Genomic DNA, 26,679 nt, shown 5'->3' on the forward strand with positions numbered 1-26,679 from the left:
CACCCCACCCTGGGCAGGGACACCTTCCACAATCCCAGCTGGCCTTGGACACTTCCAGGGATGGGGCAGCCACAGCCAGAACCTCTCTGGGGGTTGCAATTTAGCGCTGTTTTGACGTATCCAGGTCACCCCATTGCTCCTGCACATCCCTCACGCCAAGGTGGGATAAATCCCGAGTTACTCACTCTCCGAGCAGGACACGCCGGCCCCGAAGCGTCCCCCTCCCCTGGGGCAGGACACGTGGGGCCCGTCGTGCCGGCAGTGGGACAGGGACATCTCTGTCCCCGAGCACTTGACCCCGCTCATGACCACGTCGTCGGCACTGATGTCCCCGTGCCAGTACCACGTTTCCTGGGCAAACAAAAAAGGCAGGAAAAGGCATTTCACACATTCCTTGGGGTTTAGTGGCTCTTAGGGGAATATTTACCTGCCTAAAATGTGGATTCTCCCACCAGGGAAGATCAGGGCACGACCCCACATTATCCAGGAGGATCTTGCCAAAGGATGCTGGAGCAGGGGACTCAGGGAAGCAGAACCTTTGTCACCGAATCCTTAAAAACCTTGAATCCCATCCAGTCCCACCCCATGTCACAGGCAGGGACACCTCTCACTATCCCAGGTTGCTTCAACCTGGTTTTGGGCACTTCCAGGGATCCAGGGGCAGCCACAGCTTCTCTGGGAATTCCATCCCAGGATCTCACCACTGTTCCAGGGAAGATTTTATTCCCAATATCCCATCTAACTCTGTCCTCTGGCAGTGGGAAGCCATTCCCCCTTGTCCCATCATTCCAGTTCCTGATGAAAGCTCCACTCCTCTCATGATCCCCCAGTTTTACAAAACTGATGGGAATGACACAACGTCAACTCCCAAACCCCAAAACCTGGGAGAAGGGGAGGGAAGAAAGAACCTAAAAAAATCTGATGAGATCTATCCGTGTCCAAGCTGGGAGCAGTTTCCAGGAAAAGAAACCCCCGGTGTCCCATGGCTCCCGTTGCCCCCGGCTGTTTGGGAAGGCTGGGAGCACACAGGGCTGCCCTGTTCTGCACACTGGGGCTTTATGCTCCCGGAGCTGGGGCAGCATAAGAGCCTTTTCTGTTCCAAATTCCAGCAGCCTCAGCTCAGGGAAAAAATGCCTTTTCCTCGCTGGACTTTCAGGGTTGTGTCAACAGAGCCAGGCAGTTGGAAAGGCCACGCTCAGGGATGTGGAGATCCTCAGCTCCCGGGGTTTGATGGGGGGAAATCAGCTGGAGGAAGCAGCTGGAGCAGGGAGTGGCTCCAGCAGCACGTGGGCAGCTCCAGCCTCCTTCCTGCTGGGTGTCCAAGCCCTGAGTGTCCCCTGAGGACCTGCAGATCCCTCCCTGGCCATGGAGAATGGCTGGGATTTGTCCATGAGCCCAGGGTGGCAGAGGTCATGGAATGGTTTGGATTGCTCATCCCATGGGCAGGGACACTTTCCATCATCCCAGGTTGCTCCAAACCCTGTCCAGCCTGGCCTTGGACACTCCCAGGGTGGGGCAGAACTGAGGTGTCATTCCTGGCCGTGCAGAAGCAGGGAGGGTTTGGGGCAGGACAGGAGCAGGGAATACCAGCAGTTCATGGAGCTGCATCCAGCCACGCTGCTCAGGGCTGCACTGGAGCCTCTACAGGAGCAAAATCCCATTTTTTCAGGAGACCTGACACCAGTTTGAACCTGAGCTCTGCATTTCAGGAGGGACAAGAACCTGCATGCAGCCACCAGCCCAAGCAGGGGTTGGGGAATGTTGGGAAACTTGAGCTGTGAGAGAACAACAGAGAACTCAGGGAAGCAGAAGGTTTGTCACCAAATCCTTAAAAACCTTAAAACCCATCCAGTGACACCTTCCATTATCCCAGGTTGCTCCAAGCTGGCCTTGAACACTTCCAGGGATGGGACAACCACAGCTCCTCTGGGAATTCCATCCCAGGAGCTCACCACAGCCCCAGGGCAGAATTTATTCCCAATATTCCATCCAACTCTGCCCTCTGGCAGTAGGAAGCCATTCCCCCTTATCCCATCATTCCAGTTCCTGATGAAGTTCCCTCACTTCTTATCATCCACAGCTCCTTCTGCTCCAAATCCCCACCTCCATGGCCATTGTACAATGAGATTTCACCCTCAAGGCTTTTCCAGCTCAAGCCTTGAAGTTCCTTTTGGAATGACCCTTCCTCCTCCTCCAGCACGCCCAACCCACCCATCCCTTGAGATTTCACCCTCAGGGCTTTTCCAGCTCAACCTTTGAAGCTCCTTTTGGAATGACCCTTCCTCCTCGTCCAGCACCCCCAACCCACCCAGGCCAGGTAGGGGTGGGACAGGGGCTCACCTGGAAGGCGTGGCTGGCAAAGCCCAGCCCCAGCTGCCGGCACACCACCATGGCCTCCACGGTGCCCCAGTTGTGGCTGCAGACCGTGCCCCACCTCAGGGTGCCATTGCGCTCGGCCAGCACCTCCACACGGCCCTCGTAGGGGTTGCGGCCCCCGCTCAGGCGAAGCTGCAGGACACAGAACCCCTAAATCCACAGCAAACTTCCAAGGGAAAGGGCAACAGGTGGGGAAGAAGGTTTTGTTCCCCCCAAATTTTGGAATCATTGGATATCCCCAGAGGGATGCTGCAGAGCAGAAAACTCCTCCTTTAGCACAGAGCTGGAGAAACCCTGGTGAGGGATTTCCCTCCAACAGAGGGAATTCTGACTGGCAAAAAGGAGAACTGTGGGGATTGAGCTGTAGGGATTCACAAATCATGACCTTTTGGCTGGGTCTTTGTGCTGGAATCTGCTTCCAGTCAAGGCCTGACATTCCTGACATAGAAGTGGGACATGGACACGTTGGCTATGAATAAAACATCCACAGGGTGGATGAGGAGTCAGGAAAAGATGAACACATTCCCAAAGCTTTCATGGGGAAAGTGAGTCAGGGTGTTCGGTGCAGCACCGTGTCCCATCCTTGTGTGGGATCAGGAGGGGCTCCTAAAGGGGAAGGCACTGGGAAACCATCCAGGAATGGAGGAGCACTCGGAGTCTCCTCAGGGCTTGAGCTCAGGGAGTTCAGCTCTTCTCCCACTTTGGCAGGGGATGGCCCAGCCAAGCCTGGCAGCTCAGTGGGTTGGATCAGCTGCAGGAATTCCCAGGAAAAGCTGCCCTTCCCTGCTCCTTTAGACCTTTGGAAGGAGTACTCAGAGGAATCTGTGTCTGGTTCATGCAGTTAGCACAGAACCATGGAATGGCTGGGCTGGAAAAGGTTGAAAATTGCGTTAAAAATCACCTTGTGCCACGCCCTCCCACGGGCAGGGACCTTCCACCATCCCAAGTTGCTCCAAGCCCCGTCCAACCTGGCCTTCCTCATTTTCAGGACTCTGAGACGAGTCCAGAGGAGCTCAAAACCCACATAAAATGGAACCCTCATGCTCATTTCCCCTCCTTCTTTAGTTAAAACCTGAATTAAACACTCATGGCTTGGGTGAAATGATTCCTGCCCAGAATTCCCACCCCAAATTCCCTCACACCTGGATCTCTTGGCTCCTCACCTGGTTCTGGAAGCCCATGGCTGGCACGTTGCACCTCACAGCAGCATCTTCCTCGTGGTTGCAGCCCTGGGACTCGGTGTTGAACTTGCAGTCCGTGACCGACTTCTCAAAGCCCGTGCAGTCGATCTCGTTTAGGTGGATGGGACCCATTCCTTGGGGAAAAAAAAATAGAGGGAAAAGTCCTTTTGTGTGGTGAGGGAATACCTCAGCAGGTTGTGAACACCACAGGGACCTCCAGCATTCAAAACTTGGAAAAAAAATCCGCTGTTATTTTTGTAAAAATAAAACAAAAAAAAATCGGCAAAATTATTGTTAATAATTTCAATTTTTTTCAAATTCAAAACTTGGGAAAAATCCACTTTTTTTTTTGTAAAAATAAAACAAAAGATCTGCAAAATTATTGTTAATAATTTCAATTTTTTTCCAGTATTCTCTGCGACTCAAGCGTGCAAGAATCCCAGGAAAAACTAAGTTTCCACTGTTTCATAATTTACAAACTTGAGCTGCAGGGATTCACAAATCATGACCTTTTGGCTGGGTCTTTGTGCTGGAATCTGCTTCCAGTCAAGGCCTGACATTCCTGACATAGAAGTGGGACATGGACACGTTGGCTGTGAATAAAACATCCACAGGGTGGATGAGGAGTCAGGAAAAGAAATCTGGGGCAGGTGGAGGATTCTGGCACTGAGGGAAACAGCAGAGAACGACTGCAGAGAATGGGCTTGAGGTGCTGGCAGAAAAATGGAATAATTTGGGTCTTTCCAAGATGAGCAGCAGCAGAAAATTGGAATTTCCATCAGAAAAGCATGGAAGGGAATGATCCTCCTGCAAAACTCAGCTGCTGCTTCCAAAACTGGTTAGAAAGAGCAACAAGGCAGAGATTGAATGTATTTGGTTTCATTTCACCCACAATTTATTAACAGGGTTTGGGCAACTTGGCCTGCCCTGTGTCCACCCCTCACACCACAGCTGGACAGGGTGGGAGGCCATTCCTGGGAGAGGCTGCTCAGGATGGGAATCTTGTCCTTTTTTTGACTCTTTCTCATTAAAATCCTGTTTGTGGTTCCCATCTGGAGCTGGCAGCACTTCCCGGTCATTCTGCAGCCACCAAAGGGCTGAGGGGGAGGAAAGCCTCCACCAGAACTGGAGGGAGAAGCTCCAGGAATGCAGGAGGGAGCCAGGCCAACATTCCCAGCCTGGCAAAGCCATTCCAGTGGGATGACAAGGATGACAAGGATGACAAGGATGACAAGGATGGCAAAAGACAAGGACAGGGCCTCTCTGAGCCAGAGAACCCTGGCAGGGCTGCTCTTCTTGGGGAAATTATGGCACATGAGGGCACAGAAATGGAGCCAAAATATGTTGAAATGGGAGGAAAATTGTATTTCCTCCCCTGCCATTGCACTTAAAAAAACCCAGGCCTGTCCATCCAACATTTGCCTTCACCTACTCCTTGGAGTTTAATTCCATGTTCTCCCTCTCAGGATATCAACACTTCCATGAGCTCTGGGCTCAGTGTCTCCTCCTCTTGTGGAAATAAGGGTGAATTGTTTAATCTGGTTCTATTAAAGGTGGATAAATCCTCCTCCCACACCCTGAGCTCTGTGGAAGGCACTGCTCTCCCACTTTGTCTTAACTTTCTCTTCCTCCAGGCAGCACTGACACAACCAGAGGACACAGCCTCAAGCTGCAGCAAGGGAAATAGAGGTTGGATATTAGGAAGAAGTTTTTACAGAAAGAGTGATGAAGTTCTGGAATGTCCTGCCCGGGGAGGTGGTGGAGCCACCATCCCTGGGTGTGTTTAACAAAGCCTGGATGTGGCACTGGGTGCCAGGGTTGAGTTGAGGTGTTGGGGCTGGGTTGGACTCGATCTTGAAGGTCTCTTCCATCTGTGATTCTGTGAATTCTGTGAATTCTGTGAACTGGGACTCCCAGTTCAGCCACTGGGAGCTGATTTAGCCTGTGAAATCCAACCTCCCATTCCCACAGGGAGGCTGCTCCTTCAAAGCACCCTCATCACCCTCAAACCCCAAATTCCTCCAAAGCACCCTCAGAAACCCCAAATTCCCTGGGAAGCAGCTGGAACAGAATGAAGTGTAAACAGGGACACAGCGTGGAGAGCTTGGAGAGCTCCCTGTGCATCCAGGGCCAAAAAAATTCTCCTTTTCCAACCAAAATGTGACGCTCTGGCTGCTGGAGGGACATCACCCATCCCAAGGGACACTCCTGACAGGGAGCACTGATGGATGAGCAAAAGGGAAAGGGGAAAAAAATGGAAAGGGAAGCGTGTGGGAATGCAGAGGGAGATTCCAGGCTGTGGGATCCGGCAGGAACAGCGCGTTCCACGTTCTCCTCCCTCACGTGGCAGCCCCGGGGTGATGAAGCTGTTTCCTACATCCCCTTAAACACATCAGCAAATTCCAGCCCACCACAAAGAGGGTTTTTGGCAAATCCAGTGGATTTGGTCAAGTTTTAAAGCTTCCCAGACTCAGGACACCCACGTGTTTGTTCCTTCTCTCCCCTTCTCTAAGCTGAAGGAATTTCCCCCATTCCTTTATTCTCAAATTTCCCCCCATTCCTTTATTCTCACAACAAAGATTTGGTGTCATTTTTCTTTTGTGGTTATTCTCACAACAAGGGCTTGGTGTAATTTTTTTTTTTTTACTCTCACAACAAGGGTTTGGTGTTTTTTTTTTTTTTTTTTTTTTTTTTAATTCTCCCAAGGTTTTGACATCTTTTTTTTGTTATTCTCACAACAAGGACTTGATGTCTTTTTTTGGTTATTCCAACAAGGGTATGGTGTCTTTTTTTTTTGTTTGTTTGTTTTGGTTATTTTCACAACAAGGCTGGGTTTGAAGGGGTTTGGTTTAAATTTTTTTACCCACAACAAGGGTTTGGTTTAAATTTTTAAAGTTTTATTCTCACAACAAGGGTTTGCTGTATTTTTTTTTTTTTTTTTTGGGTGTGGGAATCACCAGATGGTTTCAGTTCACCTTTGACCACTTTTTGGGATTTAAACCAACTCCCAAAGACAGGAAATCCAAACCCAAACCTGGCTCTGAGCTGTTCAAATGCCCTTCTATTTATAATGAGCTAAATTACTGTCCTGCTCTTAAATTGGAGCGTTTGAAGTCTGACTCCAGGACTTATTTTTTTGCCAGGAACCTTCTAGTAATGCATTACATCATGGTGTGGTTCTGGAGAACTCAAAGGGAATTTCAGAGCAGCAGACGAGATAATTAAGAATTAATTACTGGAACAATGATGAGTTGTTGAGAATTAATTACTGGGATGCTGAGTTTGACCTTTTGCTCAGGAACGGCTGCCTGAGCAAAAGGTCAAACTCATCATCCCCAGGCTTTTTCTCAGGGGATCTTTTTAAGTCACAGAATTCCAGTCTGGCCCCAAGAGACTTATTAAGGTTAGGGAAGAAACTCCTGGTCCTCAAATTGAACATCCCAAAAATCCGCCGTGCCCCGAATTATGGGATGTTCCTGTGGGTGGAACATTCCTTAATTCAGGGCACCAGTGAAAGGAATGAGGGATTTGTCTTTACAAACAAGCTGTGGGTCTGCTGATAAATAAAATTGGATCCTGAGAGATGAAAGAAACAATGGGAGGAACCATCAATTCCATAGGAATTCCAGTGATTGACACAAGGAAAAGACAAAGGCGGGGATACATTAGAAGGGGGTCTGTATTAGGTGATTTGGGAAATCTGAACCTCTCAAGTACCTCAGCCAATGGGGAATGAGAGAGGGAAATTAGGGTTAAAAGGAGGCTGTGTCCTCCAAAAATTTGAGAGACTCCCTGGCCTCTCCCTTTATTCCAATAAAGTTCCAGGACTGCTCTGTCTTCTTTTTGAGCATAAACCTCTGGTGTTTGGGGATGAGTTTGGTTTCTGGTGTTTGGGGATGAGTTTGGTGTCTGGAGTTTGGGGATCAATTTGGTGTCTGGAGTTTGGGGATCAATTTGGTGTCTGGAGTTTGGGGATGAGTTTGGTGTCTGGTGTTTGGGGATGAGTTTGGTGCCTGGTGTTTGGGGATCAATTTGGTGTCTGGAGTTTGGGGATCAGTTTGGTGTCTGGAGTTTGGGGATGAGTTTGGTGCCTGGTGTTTGGGGATGAGTTTGGTGTCTGGAGTTTGGGGATCAATTTGGTGTCTGGAGTTTGGGGATGAGTTTGGTGCCTGGTGTTTGGGGATGAGTTTGGTGTCTGGTGTTTGGGGATGAGTTTGGTGCCTGGTGTTTGGGGATGAATTTTCCTGACACCAGGCTCCCTGGAGCTGTGGTGGAGCTCACCTTGGCCCAGCCTGGCTCCCGTGATGGCCTCCTTGGCGCTGCCAAAGCCCAGCTCCCGGCACACCACGCTGGCCGACACCAGGTTCCAGTTGTCGTCGCACACCGTGCCCCACTCCCCGTTCTTGAGCACCTCCACGCGGCCTTCCCCCGTGTTGGCTCCTCCTTTCAGCCTCACCAGGGGTTGCTGCAAGAGACAGACACAGGAGTGGTGATCCCGTTTGGGTTTTGCCTTTGTTATAAATACAGAATTCAAAGAATGACTGGGTTGGAAGAGACTTCAAGATCATCAAGTCCAACCCAGCCCCGACACCTCAACTAAACCCTGGCACCCAGTGCCACACCCAGGCTTTGTTAAACACACCCAGGGATGGTGGCTCCACCACCTCCCCGGGCAGGACATTCCAGAACTTCATCACTCTTTCTGTAAAAAACTTTTCCCTCACATCCAACCTCTGTTTCCCTTGGGGCAGCTCGAGGCTGTGTCCTGGTTCTGTCAGTTCCTGGAGGAAGAGCCCAAGCCCAGCTGAGCACAGCCACCTCTCAGGAGCTGTGGAGAGTGCTGAGGTCAGCCCTGAGTGTCACGCTCCGACACGAAATAACTCACGCACGCATGTTAGATGTAAAAGAGGGAAAAGAGAGCAAAAGCAGGGAACTTTGTTTCTGACCTTGTCATATTTAGAATTCTAAAAGTGACAGTGGATTGGAGGATGAAATTGCCACCTCTCTAACTACACTGGTTAAACTAACAGTCTTAATTTTCTCCTTCCACAAAGAAGAATGTAAAACAATCATTATTTACGTGAACAGTGTGAGAAACTCTAGTAGAAATATGTAAATATTAGAAGCTATAGAAAACTTTTAGAAGAACTTTAAAGCTTTTAAAATAACGGGGTGACACCCTGAGTCTCCTTTTCTTCAGGCTAAACACCCCCAGCTCCCTCAGTTGTTCCTCACCGGGCTTACATATTATATTGTTGGCTTTTTGCAAATATTAAGATGAATGCTATGTGTATAATGTTAAAATAACTTTACTTTTATTTCTACTATTATCTCTACAACTCCCTGTGAGCTAACTTTTGTGGACATCTTTCCATAACTGCTCCTGAAGGCCTTCAAACGAAGATCATCTTGTATATTACCCCCTTACTGAAATTGTCTCGAGCTTCCTTTCCAGGTTGGGAAAAAGGCAACAGTGGGGTCACTTCCACCTTTTACAGGGGTTATTTATGGAAATCAGGGTCTAACAATGATCATAGGATCACCTGAGACACCTTAAAAAACCCATCACACAATTCCAATGCCTAGAAGTCCTGGATGAAAGGAGATTTTTATCTGCAAAGATTTTGGTGAGCACGGATTTGTTTCTCACACCTCACGTGTGGGCAGAGAATAAAAAACCCCATCCCAGGTGTTTGGATTTAGAAGCATTTTTCCATCCTGGAAAAAAATGGAAAAAACCCCATTTCTTGTATGGGAGCCTTGCAGGAGGGTTGGGAATGGCCCTGAGCCCACCAGTGCCCAGCTCTCACCCCTGGCTGCCCTAAAGAGGTTTATTTGCTGTTCACACCTCCAGCCCAGGCTCCTGGCTTAATCCAGGACCAAACTTGAGCTCAAGCCCTATAAAACCTGCCTGAGTGCTCAGTTCTGACCAATAATAATACATAAACAATATATAATAAATAATAATGAAAAAAAAAAGTGGAATAAAAAAATCTGGCATTTGCAGTCAGAAATACCCAGCTGAGTGGCAGCTCCAGTTCCACTCATTTCTGGGTTTATAATATTTAGTTTTTATCTGTTAATCACCCACTCCTCTCTCTAGTGCCAAGCAGGGAGCTGCCAATTCCTGCTGCAGCCGAGAGCCGGCTTGAGGTGGTGAGAGCAAAGCTTTAGGTTTGGGAACACCAAAAATCCTTCGCTTTTCCGACCGGGATCATGCCTGGAGCTTTTCCTCCAGGCTGGGATCACACCAAGGACACACAGAGCCTAAACAAAGGCTTAAGGAATTACTTGGCAGCGCGTGCGGCTCGGGAGATTAACAGTGATTTACAAAACCTTTCACCTCCCAGGCCTAAATCCTGCAAGCTCTGATGCAAGGAAGAGCCTGGAATCCAGGCAGGAATTGCATTATTCCCACCAATAATTATTCCCATTATTGGCACCTGGGAAGAGCCGAGAGACCATCCCTCCAAAAACCACCCAGGAAGAGACACAAAATCCAAATTTTCACAGTTTCACAAATCCACAAAATTCTCCAGTGAGAAACCTCCATGATTCCCCCTCTATCCCAAGGCTGCAGCTAGAAAATTTCCCTTGGCACCCCCCTAGCCCGTGTTTGCTGCTTGTTAAGCTGTCCTCTCCTAGCCCCTGACACTGGGAACGACCAATTCCAGCCTTGTTTTCCAACATTTTTGCATCTCCTGGGACTTTTATCCCCTGCTCAGCACTCTCCTCCTCTCTAGACTAAACAAACCCAGCTTTCCAAGCTCCCTGTGTTTTCCCAGTCTCCCCCCAGGGCATTTCCTCGCTGTGGACATGGAGGTAGAGGAAATGCCAGCTGATTTCCACAGGGTAATTCCAACAGAATTCCAGAGCCTGTGGAACAGCACAGCCGGGCACGAGTTCAGCTGGCTCAGACTGAGCAGCTCCAACAGGAACGTGACCCAGGGATTTCCTCACTCCTCTCTCCCAGCTTTGCCAGCTGCCCTGGGAGCTGCTCTCCCACCCTTTGGAGGAAAGAACCTGGAATTTGGGAGGGTGGGAGCTCAGCTGGGTGTGTAGGGAGGTGGGAATTGCAGAGGGGACATTGTGGGAGTTGGTGGTGAATGTTACACCTGTTTCCTGCTCTAACTGGAAGCTGGATGGGATATTGGGAAGAAATTCCTCACTGTGAGAGTGGCGAGGGGCTGGATGGAATTCCCAGAGAAGCTGTGGCTGCTCAAGACCTGGAAATGTCCCAGGCTGGGATAGATGGGGCTTGGAGCAACTTGGGATTGTGGAAGGTGTCCCTGCCCATGGCAGGGGTGGAACGGGGTGGACTTTGAGCTCCCTTCCAACCCATCCCATAATTCTGTTTTTGCATCTGTCAATGCACTGGATGCTGCAGGAACTGCCCTAACTCTGGGAATCTGCTAGGCAGGAAGGCCTGGAGGGACAGGACACAGGGAATGGCTTCCCACTGCCAGAGGGAAGGGTTAGATGGGATGTTGGGAAGGAATTCTTCCCTGGAACAGTGGTGAGGTCCTGGGATGGAATTCCCACAGAAGCTCTGGCTGCCCCTGGATCCCTGGAAGCGCCCAAGGCCAGGTTGGAACAAGCCCAGCAGAAGGTGTCCTGCCCATGGCTGGGGGTGGGATCAGATGGTTTTTAAGGCTTTTCCAACCCATTTTGGGGCTGCTCCCTGCTCACCTCCTGCCTGAAGGCCTTCCGGAAGCCGCTGTGGCTGCTGGGGGCGAAGGCGCGGCCGGGCACGCAGCTGACGACCGCGGGCATCCCGTTGTCACAGCTGCTGTTCTTCCCAGTGCCCGTCAGGTGGTTTCCCAGTTTGCAGCTGGAAATGTGAGCCTCGTTCCCGCTGCAGTCCATTGAGTAAGCCCAGTAGTGCTGCTTCCTTCTGCTGGCAAACATCCTGAAAGGAGTTAAGGAGAAGGGGAGAAGTTAGGGATCTGTGAACAAATGGATTTTGCTAAATTTTGGGAGGAAAAATGCCCTGGGATGAAGTGAGGATTGGACAGGATTATTTGGAGGCTGATCCGTTCATCCACACCATGACTCTGTTGGAGTGTCGCTTAAAAACATGGAATCATTCAGGTTGGAAAAGACCTCCAAGGTCATCAAGTCTTTAAAGGAAATAAATCCCTGCAAGAACTAAAAAGTGTGAGTAGGAATCAAAGGTGCAGCTGCAGCAAATGACATTCCCAGGAGTGCAGATCCCATCCCAGGCAGGGACAGAGATCAGCTAATTCCAAACGGACAAAGAGGATTTGTGCAGATAACTGGGCTGGAGAGCCCCCCCAGAAAACCTTCCCCTTTTGCTGACCAGCAGCTATCAGCTGGGATTGGGAAAAATCCAAAGCCTCTCCAAGTCTGTGTTAACAACCTGAGAGCAATTTCCGAGAGCACGAGCGATTCCCCTGCTGACTTGTTCACAGCAGAGCAGCTTGGCAGCAGCTCCTGCTTCTCGCTCCCAAACTTCCTGGAGCTGCTCCAGGCACTCCTGAGCAGGAAGGGGCACGTGTGATAAACTGGGAAGGGAAGGGATCCAGCTCCATCTTAACTGGGAGGCTGCTGGAGTGGAGAGGAATGGAAATATGGGACAGGTCAGCCTCAAAAAGGAGTTAAAGACAGGGAAGGCTCAGGGGAGCCCACGCCCTGCTGGGATCTCCACGTGGCTCTGTGGGATCCCGGTGTTGCTCCTCATTCCAGGAATCTCTGCCACGCAGAGCCGGGATCAGGGATTAGCTGTGATAAATGGCACAGCGAGGTGGGTGGAATTTGGGGAGAAAAAGCAGCAGTTCTGCTTTGCTGGAGCATAGAGAGCCTGGGGAGCAGCTGGAGAGGGGCAAAGAGCCTTTCTGAGGGGGCTTTTGGGGACTCCACTGAGCAGGTCCAGGCTTTCCCAGGTTTTTTCCCTTTAGGATTTAGATTTTGCAGGGTCAGAGATGTTTGAGGGGACGCTCTTATCCCCTGTGCTCACTGAGCTCTGCTGCCCAGCTCAGCATTTCTCCAGGCTCTCCTGGCTCCCAGCCTCTCACTAATCCTTCCTGGAACCCGATCTCCCTGGGCTGAGGTTGGGGATGGATCCAGCCAGGCTGGAGAGGGAGCTGCAACTGCATCCCATGATACTGGAGAAGGATGGAGCAGGGCTGAGATCCATCCCAGGGAACAGCAGCAGGAGGACCCTGCCTGTCCTGTGGGGAAAAGAGCTGTCAGAACCCACCTCTGGCACAGCAGAGCTGTCAGGGACTCCCTGAATCGAGAAAATAGGAATGGGAAAATAGGAAGAGAGTTAAAAATTTTTAAATAAACCCAGGGAGGATGCAATACAAAGCAGCCACTTCCCAGCTGTGCTCAGGACAGAAGGGAGGACCTGAAGGAGCATTTTCATCCTTCACAGACAAGTCCAGAGAGCTCCATGAACTCCAGAGCAGACAAGAACCAGCCTGACTTAGGGAAGCAGGGATGGGGATGACTTAGAATAGCAAACAATGACCTCATCCTGGAAATTTCATGAGGCATCAACATCTGGATGGAATTAACAGCCCTCGGGAGGCTGGGGAGAAATAAAGCCCCACCTCGTGTCCCCAGACTGAATCTATGTAAAAAAAAGCAGAATTCAGCTGATCTTTGCAGCCAGAAACTCAGGGCTCTGCTGATGTTTCGTTTTTAACACAAAAGGGTCCAGCTGGGATCAGTGGGAGCTCAGGGTGATGCTGCTCAGGTCAGAGGTGGGAATGAACATTCCTGCTGGGAGAGTTCGGCCAATTCCAGGTCAAGCTGGAATTCAAACTTCTACTGGTGAGGAGAGAGGGATTTTCATCCCAGAAAAGCTTTAAACAAAGCACCAGCAGAGCTCTGGTGGTTAAGGAGCACTCAGGATATTCCACGATTCCATGACTTGGGGAGCAGAGAACAAATCATTGCGCACAAACTCCAGGAAAATTCACCCAAATCCCACTGAGCAGAGGCTGGGGAGCTCTTCCTTGGGGCTGTGAGCAGAGCTTTCAACCCTTGGGAAATTCCTGAAGTTATCAAGGTGCTGCCTTCAGCCTCAGGGAGGAGGGAGGGAAGCCAGGCCTGCCAAAGCCCTTCAGATCCCAGATTTTCCAGGGGAAAGCAAACCAGGAGGGTTCCTACTACAAACACTGAAGTGATGAGCTGCCCAGCACTCTGACTGGGTTTGTAACGGGGTGAGCAGATTGGTTCAATCGGGAGTAGCTGTTTGATCCTGGAGCCATTTCTTTGTCAAGTCACAAAGACTTCAAAAAGCCATCAGGTCCATCTCTCTGATCCCAAATTTCTCCTCTCTCCATCAGCAAAATGCATTAAATTCTGCTTTCCCAGCCAGAGCAGGAACTGGCAGGAGGAGTTACAGCAGTTCCTATATAAAAGCCACTGTGAGGAATGAACAAGACCAGGGACTCAGCTTTAGATTTGTTTCATTTCCGAACATAAATTGTGCTGTCAGCTCCAGAGTTACAGTCAGGAATAAACCCCTGGCAGCGGGACAACAATGAACTCACTTGTTTTCTTTTGAGCAAGATCCATCTGCAAATCATTTCACCTCCCAGCACTGTGCAGGAGCAGAGCTGGGCAGGCAGGGCTGAGACTGGGGGCAGTGGGATGTGGGGGATGTGGGAAGGGGCAGCCTTGGCCACAGCAGAAACCTGATCCCAGCTTTTCTCCCAGCTGCAGAGTAGGAGTGGGGAAGGATCTGCTCCAGGGAGAAGGGGATTCTCAAATTAAAGGGAGGAATGAGGAGAAAGGACTTTCCTGCAGCTTCACATTCACAGGGAGAGGGGTTTTAGCTCCAGGATGAGCTTTTCCCTCTTCAAAACAAACCACGTGGGACAAGCATCCCCTGGCCCAGGTGAGAAGGTGTCACTGGTCATCATCCCAGTGCCTTGACCACAAATCCAAGGTCATTCCCAGCCCAGAACTGGGAGCTTTCCCAGTAACACCAGCTGAACACGATGCATCTGCCTGTAACACAGAGGGAAACGGCCCAAGGAAGAATTCAGCTTTTAAACTCTGCTGACAAACAAAACTGTGCAGCTGCCAAAGCTTTACAAGCCTCTCCCCTCCAATAAAATGCCATCCCCATTTTTTTTCCGACCTGGGATAATGTTCAGCGTGTTTTCCAAAATATTTGTGGGTGCTGGAGCCCAGTAAGGCCGAAAACAAGGAAAGGGAGGGAGGTCTTGGGGCAATGAGGCTCTTCAGCAGCAGAGATCTCCTGGCTGGGATTTGGGAGCACTTCATATTCCTAATTCCAGTTCAATTCAGTGGATTTTCAGCAGTGCTGAGTTCCTTCTGTCAATCTTTCCATTTCCATGTGTCCCAGAGACAGAACAACTCCTGTGCACCCTTTTATTTAAGGCAGATGGCTCCAGATGCTCCAGTTAATGCTTTTCTTGGAAAGGCCACAACTGGAAGCAGGAAAAATCTACTTTGTCTGTCTGGAGGTGATTTATTCCCTGCTCCTGCAGGGGATGGGAATCTCAGGGATGGGTTTGAGGGAAATGTGCTGCACTGGTGGAAGCAAACTCTCCTGAAACTGGTGTCCAGGGCAATGAATCCCCTGCTCATCTCTCTGGGAATCCTGCAGACTGAATTCCAGCAGGTTCTTTATTCCCCATTTTCCATGTGTGGCTTTGGGCTATTCCAAGCCAAGGAACTCTCCAGCAGATCAGGATCTTGCTAATGAAAGAAACGAAACGAGGCCAGGCTGATCCAGAGGGAATGTTCAGAAATAGCAATTCCACAGGCCAGAAGGAGCAGGCAGGAAAACCACGGCTCCTGCCTGGGGCTCCCCTGGAGCAGCTGCTGCTTTCCCACTCCCCAGGTCACGGAGCAGCAAAGGAGCGAGACAGAATTTCATTTAAACTCTTTTACATCTGCTTTAGGGTGTTTTTCCTAGGGAACAGTGTGGGAAGAGGCCAGTCTGGGATGAGGGCTTGGTGACAAAAAGCAAACAGAAGCAATGACAACAAAGAAGTCCAGAGCTGCTGGCTCCCAAGGAACAGGAAACGCAGCCTAAACCTTTCCGCTTGCAGCTCTGGAAAACACAATGTTCTCCCTATAAATCACTGGTTTCTTCCTTCATTTTAAAGGAATCTGCAAAGCTAGGGAGGAAAAGCAGCACTGAGATCACAGAGAACCCTTTTCCCAGCACCTTCTGGGATGCACAGACAGGAATTGCACTCGGGGTGGGAAGGAGGAACCTGGGCACAAGGAAGCACAAAAAAGCTCGTTTTATTCCAAGGTGACTTTTTTGGAGCTTCCAGCACATCCAGAACTGATCCCACCTCTGGATTTCTGCACAGGGATGGGGTGAGCAGTTGGAGACTTGACATTATGGAATGACAGGACACAGGGAATGGCTTCAAAATGACAGAGAGCAGGGAGAGCTGGGATAGGAGAAGGAATTCCTGCTGGGGAGGGTGGGGAGGGGCTGGGATGGAATTCCCAGAGCAGCTGGGGCTGCCCCTGGATCCCTGGCAGTGCCCAAGGCCAGGCTGGAGCAGCTCTCCTGGAAGGTGTCTCTGCCATGGCAGGGGTGGCACTGGATGGGCTGTAAATCCCTTCCAACCCAAACCATTCCAGGATTTTCTCACAGCTGATGGATTTACTGGGACAGTGGGAGCAGTTTGTGCCCTGCCCACCACACAGAGCCCATCCCTGCTGGAGGAAATGTTCATCCTCGAGCTGGTATCACAAAATACAGATATTTTTTGGGCCAAGTGTCCCATCTGCCATTCCAGGCCCTGCCAAACACTGACACTCATCAAGGTCTGTGTCCCATGGACAAGGACCAAAGGCCTCCCCTGCCTGCACCAGGAAACACTGGACATTCCAAACACTCACACAAATGAAAAATCCCATCTGGAGGAACGAAGCAGTCGGGAGCTTTTCCTCCCCCAGGTTCCCCGGTGCCACCTGCCAGTCTGCGTTGGGAACAAGGCCCCGAGTGTTCCAAGGAATGTTTGTGGCTCCCACCAAGCCCTGCCCTTACTTGTAGACGTTGGTGTTGTATTTCCTCTCGCTCGGGAAGCCGAACATCCCGCAGACCACCCGGGAGTTCTTCATGGTCCAGTGCTTGTCGCAGATCTGCTTCCAGGTGCCCTCGTCCTTCACCTCCACGTAGCCCTCGGTGACAGGGACCCGCTTGCGGTAGGTGGCCAGGATGGCGCGGATCCGAATGTCCTCCACCTGGATGTTCATGTTCTGTGGGTGGAGAATAAACGGGAATGATGCTGGATTGTAGGGAAATGGGTTGGGAGATTCCAGGGGGGATCACAGCCCAACAGTGGTCAACTTCTGTGGGTGTAAAATAAACGGGAATGATGCTGGATTGTAGGGAAATGGGTTTTGGAGATTCCAGGTGGGGTCACAGCCCAACTGTGGTCAAGTTCTGTGGGTGTAAAAAAACGGGAATGATGCTGGATTGTAGGGAAATGGGCTGTGAGCTTCCAGGTGGGATCACAGCCCAACTGTGGTCAACTTCTCTGGGTGTAAAATAAAGGGGAATGATGCTGGATTGTAGGGAAATGGGCTGGGAGATTCCAGGGGGGATCACAGCCCAACAGTGGTCAACTTCTCTGGGTGTAAAATAAACGGGAATGATGCTGGATTGTAGGGAAATGGGTTTTGGAGATTCCAGGGGGATCACAGCCCAACTGTGGTCAAGTTCTGTGGGCAGAAAATAAACAGGAATGATGCTGGATTGTAGGGAAATGGGTTTTGGAGATTCCAGGGGGGATCACAGCCCAGCTGCAGTCAGGTAAGGCAGAAAGGATGAGGTGTTGAGGAAGGGACAGGGCAGAGAGGCAGAGGAGGGGCAGGAAAACAGGGATTCAGACTTCCAGAGGGCAGGGTTAGATGGGATATTTGGAATAAATTCTTCCTTGTGAGGGGCTGGGATAGAATTCCCAGAGCAGCTGTGGCTGCCCCATCCCTGGAAGTGTCCAAGGCCAGGTTGGAGCAACCTGGGATAGTGGAAGGATTCCCTGCCAATTGCAGGGGTGGAATGAGCTGATTTTTAAGCTCCCTTCCAACCCAAACCTTTCTGGGATTTTATGAAACAAACCTTTCCACCTTGTGTAAATCCATCCTCTGGAATAAGATTCTTTTTCTCATTAAAAAAAAAAAAAAACCAAAAAAACAACCTAATTTATTTTGTAAGTAGCCTTGTAACAACTCTGCTTTGTCACTTCAATTCCAAGTGCTGTTTTCACCTTCATTTAGCCCCTGTTCCTGTGGAAATTAACCAAGCTCAGCTTTGTTAGGGCCAGCCTTACTCACAGAATCATTCCGGGTGCAGGGAGCTGGGAGCCCTGGCACGGAAGGACTTTGGGGTTTTCATCCAAAGCCATGATTTCATGTGGAATCTGGGATTCCAACGTGCTGACAGCAGCATTTCTCTGGCTCCTCCTCCACAACCTGGGACAGCAAGTGAGTCATGGAAAGCGAATGGATTTCACATATGGCACCTACGTGAGGACACAGAGCAGTCCTGGAAGATTCTGGGGGCAAATCCTGGCTGGAGGGGGCAAATCCAGGCTGGAAAATAAGCAAATCCAGGCTGGAAAATATCCCTGAGGACACAAACAAGACCTGCAGGATTCCATGGTCAAATCCTGTCTGGAAAAATTCCCTGAGGGCAAAAACCAGACCTGCAGGGCCCCAGGGGCAAATCCTGCTAGAGGAGGCAAATTCTGGCTGGAAAAGATACCTGAGGGCAAAAACCAGCCCAGGGGCAAATCCTGGCTGGAGGGGGAAAATCCTGGCTGGAGAAGATCCCTAAGGGCAAAAAAGAAATCTGCAGAGCCACAGAGGCAAATCCAGGCTGGAAAATACCTGTGAGGGTACAAAGCAGCCTTGCAGGGCCTCAGGGGCAAATCCTGGCTGGAAAAGATTCCTGAGGGCAAAAATCAGCCCTGCAGGGCTCCATGGGCAAATCCAGGCTAGAAAAGATCCCTGAGGGCAAAAATCAGCCCAGGGGCAAATCCTGGCTGGAGGGGAAAATCCAGGCTGGAGAAGATCCCTGAGGGCAAAAAAAAAAACAAATCTGCAGAGCCACAGAGGCAAATCCTGGCTGGAAAATACCTGTGAGGGCAAAAATCAGCCCTGCAGGGCTCCATGGGCAAATCCTGGCTGGAAAAGATCCCTGAGGGCAAAAACAAGACCGGCAGTGCCCCAGAGGCAAATCCTGGCTGGAGGGGGAAAATCCTGGCTGGAGAAGATCCCTAAGGGCAAAAAAGAAATCTGCAGAGCCACAGAGGCAAATCCAGGCTGGAAAATACTTGTGAGGGCACAAAGCAGCCCTGCAGGGCCTCAGGGGCAAATCCTGGGTGGAAAAGATTCCTGAGGGCAAAAACCAGACCTGCAGGGCCTCAGGGGCAAATCCTGGGTGGAAAAGATTCCTGAGGGCAAAAATCAGACCTGCAGGGCCTCAGGGGCAAATCCTGCTAGAGGGGGAAAATCTTGGCTGGAAAAGATCCCTGAGGGCAAAAACCAGTCCTGCAGTGCTCCAGGGGCAAATCCAGGCTGGAAAAGATTCCTGAGGGCAAAAATCAGACCTGCAGTGCTCCAGGGGCAAATCATGGCTGGAGGCGGAAAATCCTGGCTGGAGAAGATCCCTGCGGGCAAAACCAACCAAATCTGCAGAGCCACAGAGGCAAATCCTGGCTGGAAAATACCTGTGAGGGCACAAAGCAGCCCTGCAGGGCCTCAGGGGCAAATCCTGGCTGGAAAAGATTCCTGAGGGCAAAAACCAGACCTGCAGGGCCTCAGGGGCAAATCCTGCTAGAGGGGGCAAATCCTGACTAGAAAAGATCCCTGAGGGCAAAAAAAACAAATCTGCAGAGCCACAGAGGCAAATCCTAGCTGGAAAATACCTGTGAGGGCAGAAACCAGTCCTGCAGGACCCCAGGGGCAAATCCTGGCTGGAAAAGATTCCTGAGGGCAAAAACCAGACCTGCAGGGCCTCAGGGACAAATCCAGGCTGGAAAAGATTCCTGAGGACAAAAAACAGACCTGCAGTGCTCCAGGGGCAAATCATAGCTGGAGGGGGAAAATCCAGGCTGGAGAAGATGCCTGAGGGCAAAAACAACCAAATCTGCAGAGCCACAGAGGCAAATCCTGGCTGGAAAATACCTGTGAGGGTACAAATCAGACCTGCAGGGCTCCAGGGGCAAATCCTGGCTAGAAAAGATTCCTGAGGGCAAAAACCAGACCTGCAGGGCCTCAGGGGCAAATCCTGCTAGAGGGGGCAAATCCTGGCTAGAAAAGATCCCTGAGGGCAAAAAAACAAATCTGCAGAGCCACAGAGGCAAATCCTGGCTGGAAAATACCTGTGAGGGCACAAATCAGACCTGCAGGGCTCCAGGGGCAAATCCTGGCTAGAAAAGATTCCTGAGGGCAAAAACAAGACCGGCAGGGCCCCAGAGGCAAATCCTGGCTGGAGGGGAAAATCCTGGCTGGAGAAGATCCCTAAGGGCAAAAAAGAAATCTGCAGAGCCACAGAGGCAAATCCAGGCTGGAAAATACTTGTGAGGGCACAAAGCAGCCCTGCAGGGCCTCAGGGGCAAATCCTGGGTGGAAAAGATTCCTGAGGGCAAAAACCAGACCTGCAGGGCCTCAGGGGCAAATCCTGGGTGGAAAAGATTCCTGAGGGCAAAAATCAGACCTGCAGGGCTCCAGGGGCAAATCCTGCTAGAGGGGGAAAATCTTGGCTGGAAAAGATCCCTGAGGGCAAAAACCAGTCCTGCAGTGCTCCAGGGGCAAATCCAGGCTGGAAAAGATTCCTGAGGGCAAAAATCAGACCTGCAGTGCTCCAGGGGCAAATCATGGCTGGAGGCGGAAAATCTTGGCTGGAGAAGATCCCTGCGGGCAAAACCAACCAAATCTGCAGAGCCACAGAGGCAAATCCTGGCTGGAAAATACCTGTGAGGGTACAAATCAGACCTGCAGGGCCTCAGGGACAAATCCAGGCTGGAAAAGGTCCCTGAGGGTACAAACCAGCCCTGTAGAGCTCCAGGGGCAAATCCTGGCTGGAGAACATCCCTGAAGGCACAAACCAGCCCTGCAGGGCCCCAGAGGCGAATCCAGGCTGGAAAAGTCTTCTATGGCGAGCGGTTACAAAAGAGCTTCTGAAAAATGGAACAGTTCCCTTCCAGGAGCCCTCTCCTCGTCAAATATGTGCAAGCCCACGTGGTCCCGCTCGGGGTTACATCAGAACTGAGGAATCCTCGGATTCAGCCACTTGGAAAAGAAAAACTGCCCGGAGCTTTAAAGGGCCACGGGTCTCCGGTCAGGGCTCGCAGCGAGATCAGAGCAGGACCTGCCGGGTCCTGCAGATTCCGTGGCTCATCCATTCTCCAGATGCTTTCACTGGTGCTGATACAACAAGGGCAAAGAAAGAGGCTGCTGGGGCAGGAAATGGGTCAGGGAGTGGGGCAAGGAATGGGGTTGGCATCTCCTCCTCATGCTCAGCTCTGCCCACACCACTTTGCACAACTCACTTAAGGCTTCCCCCCTCCTTTTCCTTATTCCCCTCCCACCTTTCTGTCTTTTATTTGTCTGTGTTTACCACCCAGTTTTGCAGGAATTCAATTCTCCAAAATCTCAGGTGGAGCATCCCTCAACCCCTGGAAAACAGGATTTATCCAACAGTGCTACTCACATAGGGTTCATAGGCTGGGCTCCAGTTTTGAAAGCTCTTGTAGCCCTCAAGAATTAAAAACAACCCCCTTGATACCCAAATTTGTTACATCTGAGGCAATTTCAGGTGTTCCAAGGGTCTGATGTAAGAGGGGATTTGAAACCTCTCCAGTGGAGCCTGAGAAATCCATTTGCAGCACGAAGTTTCTCCTGAGCTTGGCAGTTTCTCCTAAAATCTTGCAGAGTTTTTGACTACGTGCTGTCAGGAAGGTATCGGAGCCCCAGGGCATTCCAGGCCTCCCCAGGCTGCTTTCCAAACCCTGCAACTCGCTTTTCCCTGGTGCAATTTAGGAAATGTTTCCAGCTTTTGCCTTGATGGAGAAATTGTGTTTACCCAGGGCTGTCAGAGGGAACTTTGTTCCCCTGCTTCCCCTACCCTGCCTCCTTTTCTTCACCAGGAAGAAAGTAATCGAAGCCTTAAATCCGCTTGGAAACAGCTCTGGGTGCTGAAGATCTCCAAGTGTTTTTAATAAAAGCCATGTGAAGGGATTAACCCAAAGGCCAGGGAGCCAACACTTCAAACTGTGCTGGAGAAGCACCTGGGAAAAAGATGGGAAACAGGAGGAAATTTGCACTGGCAGCTGGGAAAGTTGGAGAGGGAGATTTCTATCTGTGATTGTGGGATTTTTCCAGCCTGCAGGAAGCCCTGGGTAGGTTTGAGACCCACAGGTAGGTGAGGATCAGCTCTGCTGCACATTAAAGTGGCAGAAATGGGACGTTTTCCTTCTAGACCTGGCATCAGCAATGTGCTAAAGCCCACCCTTGTCCCTTTTCCTTGGATTTAGGCTGGCTGGAGGCCACAGCTGGTCCTTGGAATGAGTTCACACCCAGGGATGCTGCTCCAGGTGCTGGGTTTTGTGTTTGTGTGAGGAAGCTGCTCCACAGCTCAACCCGCTTGAGTTGTGGGCCCTTCCAGATGTTGAACATCTGCCTGCTGCTTCCCAGGATCAGCATTCCCATGTTCCAGCTCTTTGTCATTATTGAACATCCCTGTTCTCGCTGCTGGGCCATCCCAGGGAATGTCATCCAGGTGGGAAACCTGGAAAACCCCCAAGGCAAACAGAGGGGTCGAAGGACTCGCTTGGGCTCCATCTTGGATGTCTTTTCCAGCCTCAAGGATTCCTGGGAGGGAGCAGCCATTCCCAAACTCCTTCTGTGCAGGAATCAGGTTTAGAGAGAACAAACTGCTTCTTCAAAGGCCAAAAAAACCAGGGAATCCTATCCAGGATCCTGAGGATCCCCCCTGCAGCAGGGAACACAACAGAACCCCTAAAGCAGCCACCTTCTCATCAAGAATATTTGGGTTTTCCTCTCCTGGTCCAACAGATTTGGGATTTCCCTTTTCTTCCCACTCCTCCAGCCAGGCAGGAACTCTGTTCCCCAAATCCCAACTCATCCAGCCTGTCCCTGCCAGCTGCCAGAGGCTGAGGGGAGAACACTGAGCAGAGTAACAAGGAGCAATCCTTCCCCGCTGCATTCCTGCAGCTTCCAGGCATCTCCACCTCGTGGATTTTCCAAGCCAGAGGGTGGATTTTAGTGTTCCAAACCCCTGGATGGATCTGGGAATGCCTTGCTGGGATTTACGGTATCACAGCATCAGGCAGAGAAAGAAAAGAGCCCACTGAGGCTGAGAGGGAGAAAAGTCACAATGATGCAAAAAATAAAAAAACACCTTTTAAAAATGGGAAGCTTGGGAACGCTGGCAGAGACTTTGGGATTTGCCTGTTATTTTTGCAATTATTTCTGCAGCTTAACAAATCAAAAGAAGTTGTTCCAGCTGCTTCCAGAAGAGCTCTGAGCACAGCAGGAGTGGGATATCCACGACTCCAGAACTCAAGATCCCTGTATTTCCCATTCCAGGACTCAAAATCCCTGTATTTCCCACTCCAGAATTTGAAATCCCTGTATTTCCTACTCCAGCACTCAAAATCCCTGTATTTCCCACTCCAGACTCAAGATCCCTGTATTTCTCACTCCAGGACTTGAAATCCCTGTATTTCCCACTCCAGCACTTGAGATTTCAGAATTTCCCACTCCAGGACTTCAAAGTCTTGTATTTTCCACTTCCAAGCTGGGCATTTAGACATTTCTTCCTTCCAAAACTGACTAGGCTGGCTCCTTGTTTTTTTTTTTTTTTTTTTTTTTTTTTTTTGTTTTTTTTGTTTTTTTTTTGGTTGTTTTTTTTGGTTGTTTTTTTTTTTTTTTTTTTTTTTTTGTTTTTTGTTTTTACAGTGGTGAAAAGTAAGGTGTGAATGGAATTTCTTACTCTTGGATTTGGGAAAACATTCCCAGGTCCAATGTGCCACCTCAGGCTCTGGACAGAGCTCTCCCATCTCATCCCTCTCCCCTGGAGATGCTGACTCAGACACGAAAAGAAATCCTGCACCAACCTGGGATTCTGTTTAGTGCATCCAACCCTTTTGTCATAATTTTTTTTTTTTGGCCTGTGTTTGCCAAGGAGGATATAAAAAATGAGCAAAGCAGAAAAAAAATGAGGCAACATTTCATTCCTGGAGGGAATTAATCTCCTGATAGCTCCAACAGGCCACAGTGACATTTTTAGGGTCTGTCTGAGAGCAAAACCAACACAAATCCCTTCCCCTTTTCCCTCCCAGGACTGGTTTAGAGCTCTGGAAATTTTGTCTGGGAGCAAAACCAACCCCAATCCCTTCCCCTTTTCCCTCCCAGAGCTGGTTTAGAGTGGGAAATTTTGGAATTTTGACTGGGAGCAAAACCAACCCCAATCCCGTCCCCTTTTCCCTCCCAGGGCTGGTTTAGAGCTCTGGAAATTTTGTCTGGGAGCAAAACCAACCCCAATCCCTTCCCCTTTTTATTCCCAGAGCTGGTTTAGAGCAGGGAATTTTGGAATTTTGGCTGGGAGCAAAACCAACCCCAATCCCATCCCCTTTTCCCTCCCAGGGCTGGTTTAGAGCAGGGAATTTTTGATGGAGCAACTCAAGGGTTTGCTCCGGCTCTGAACAAAGAGCAAAACCTCAGAGAGGAATTCAAGCCACTGCAGAGCTCAGCTTTGTATTGGAAAATTGAAGAACAAAGGATCAGAATAAGCACACTGAGGGTTCTCCATGAGAAAGGGCTGCCAGGAGCTTTTTTTCCCAATAATTCTTTGGGATTGGAATGGTTTCCTTTGGCTGCAGAGGTTTTGTTACACCGGGGCTGTTCAATAACGCAAATCCAGGCAGAAATGGTTTCAACTCCAACAGCAGCTGGGCTGATGGTGAAAACAGATTCCAGAGAAACATCGGGAGCAAACAACACCTAATGGATAAAGCAGATTCCTAAAACCCCCCTCTCTGTGCTCCATGGACACGTGGAGAGCGATCCCACAACAAGGAAAACTCTGGGATCGAGAGAAAGCTGAGCCCCAACCCTAACCCGGGATTTGGGAAAGGGAGGGACAGGATGGGGGGAATGGTTTGGAATAGAAAGAGGACAGGGATAGGATGGGACATTGGGAAGAAAAGGGCTGGGATGGAATTCCCAGGGAAGCTGTGGCTGCCTCTGGATCCTCTGGAAGTGCCCAAGGAGAGGTTGGAGCACCCTGGGATAGTGGGAGGTGTCCCTGGGGATGGGATTTAAGCTCCCTTCCCACCCAAACCATTCCAAGATTCCACAATCTTGGTTGGGATTTCCAGCATCCTACAACACAAATAAGTAAAAAATGAGGGGAAAACGTGTGAAACTCTTCCAAGCTGGGCCATATTTCCCTCTATCCCAATCCTTTCCTTGCCAGGAGCCACATCCAGGGCCCCAGAGCTGCTCCTCTCCAGCGGGGACACAAAAGCCCTGGCAGAGGCTCCGAGCTCCGTTACGAAACCAGGGACTCGCAGCCCCGGCAGTCGGGGCCAGCCCAGAGAAAAGGGTTTGTTTTTTGAGCCCTCACAAAAGGATTCCTGGCTCGGAAAAGTTTTCACATGAGCCTCGACTGCTTTTGTTTCCACCCTCTGAACCAAACGCTTCCCCACGGCTCCAGATCCGACGGCAAAATCCCACCCAACTTTGGGAATATTCCCCTGCACTGCTGGCCACGTGCTTTGTGTTGGCAGGTGATGCCCAGGACGGGTTTTTGGGGCCCTCTCCGTGCCCAAACCCAGCCATTCCCTTTCCTTTTGAAGGCCCCTGAGGATGCTCAGGAATCAATCCAGGGAGAGGATCCTATTCCTAGAAATCCCAGGCTGCAGACACTGCCCTGGTGCTGAATCACCCTGGAGTTTGGAATTCTCTCTGCTCTGTCCTTGGATTTTTTTCATTTCCATTTTCATTCCTCTCCTGCTTTAACAATTCCACGGTCCATTCAAACTCCTCTTTCCTTCCCTAAGCCTGACCTATTCCACTGCCCCTTCAATAAAACCTATATAAATAGGTTTTAATAATATAATAATAATTTAATAATATAATAATAGTGAAATCCTTTTTCACTCCCAACAGAGCTCCAGGATTCTCAGCTTCCTAACATCAGGAATTAAGGCTGAAACTTCAATGAGAAATTGATTTTTTTTTTTCTCCAATCCACAACACAACACAAAAATCTTTGCACAGGGGGTTGTCCATCGTAAAAACCTTCGCTTCCACTAAAACCTCAGCCACCAGAGGAAAAAGACTCTTTTTTCTTCACATCCATCAGAACGGGTGGAATCTGTTTGGGTTTAACCATCTGGAGCTGAGCCTCTGAGTCACCCCAAGGTCCTGCCTGTTAAATAAACACGGCAGGATGGGACAAAGCTGGGGGACAGCGGTGCCCTGGGGACACGAGCTGGGCTGGGGCTGCACAGAAGGGTGAGGGAGCAGAGTTTGAGCCAGGCTTAGGGGCCAGGAGCAAACCCAGCGCAGATTTGGGCTGACAAAAGCCTGGCTGAGCTGGGAAAGGCTCCGTGGGGGCCGGGCAGAGCGAGGGGACAGCCCTGGGAAAGGCTGGGGACACCGGGGAGGGGGCAGAGCAGGAGCAGGGGCGCCTGCAGAGGCTTTGGCACGGGGCAGGCTCAGCTTAGGCAGGCTCAGCTTAGGGAGGACACGGCTCTGTCCTGGCAGCCCCAGGGCTGGGGGGGGGCTCCTGATGGGCAAAGCTTTGTCATTGCCTGTGTCCTTCCTGCTGAGCTGCCTCAAAGTGTTTGGATCAGGCACTGAAAGCTGGGAAAATTTATTGCCAAGACACAACAAGGTCAGGAACACAGAATTAATTACATTAAATCTGTGCAAAAGACCTCGAAGCTCATTAAGCCCAACCTCTGACCAATCAGCACCTTCTCACCCCACTCTGTCCTTAGGAGAAGTTCAATATTTGAACAGAAAAATGATCTTTAAAGGCCTTTTCAACCCAAACCCTTCCCTGATTCCAGCACCCTGACCTGCCACAAAGGAGCCCCTGAGGCAAATGATCGAA

The 26,679-nt window shown here is 50.3% G+C and overlaps 1 protein-coding gene across 2 annotated transcripts in view; it reads right to left on the reverse strand.

Moving 5' to 3' along the window:
• The window catches only part of LOXL2 (lysyl oxidase like 2), a 64,581-nt gene that overhangs the window by 14,489 nt on the left and 23,413 nt on the right, over window positions 1–26,679 (reverse strand). For both annotated transcript variants that reach the window (XM_053966552.1, XM_053966551.1), the window contains 6 exons: window positions 16,573–16,784; window positions 11,247–11,466; window positions 7,839–8,022; window positions 3,540–3,691; window positions 2,341–2,508; window positions 186–351 (listed from right to left, as the gene is read on the reverse strand). In XM_053966552.1, the coding sequence (XP_053822527.1) occupies window positions 186–351; window positions 2,341–2,508; window positions 3,540–3,691; window positions 7,839–8,022; window positions 11,247–11,466; window positions 16,573–16,784 (1,102 nt within the window). The remainder of the gene's footprint in view (window positions 1–185; window positions 352–2,340; window positions 2,509–3,539; window positions 3,692–7,838; window positions 8,023–11,246; window positions 11,467–16,572; window positions 16,785–26,679) is intronic.

The sequence above is a fragment of the Vidua chalybeata genome, chromosome 28, assembly GCF_026979565.1.
Source record: "Vidua chalybeata isolate OUT-0048 chromosome 28, bVidCha1 merged haplotype, whole genome shotgun sequence".
In the NCBI taxonomy this organism is placed as follows: Eukaryota; Metazoa; Chordata; class Aves; order Passeriformes; family Viduidae; genus Vidua; species Vidua chalybeata.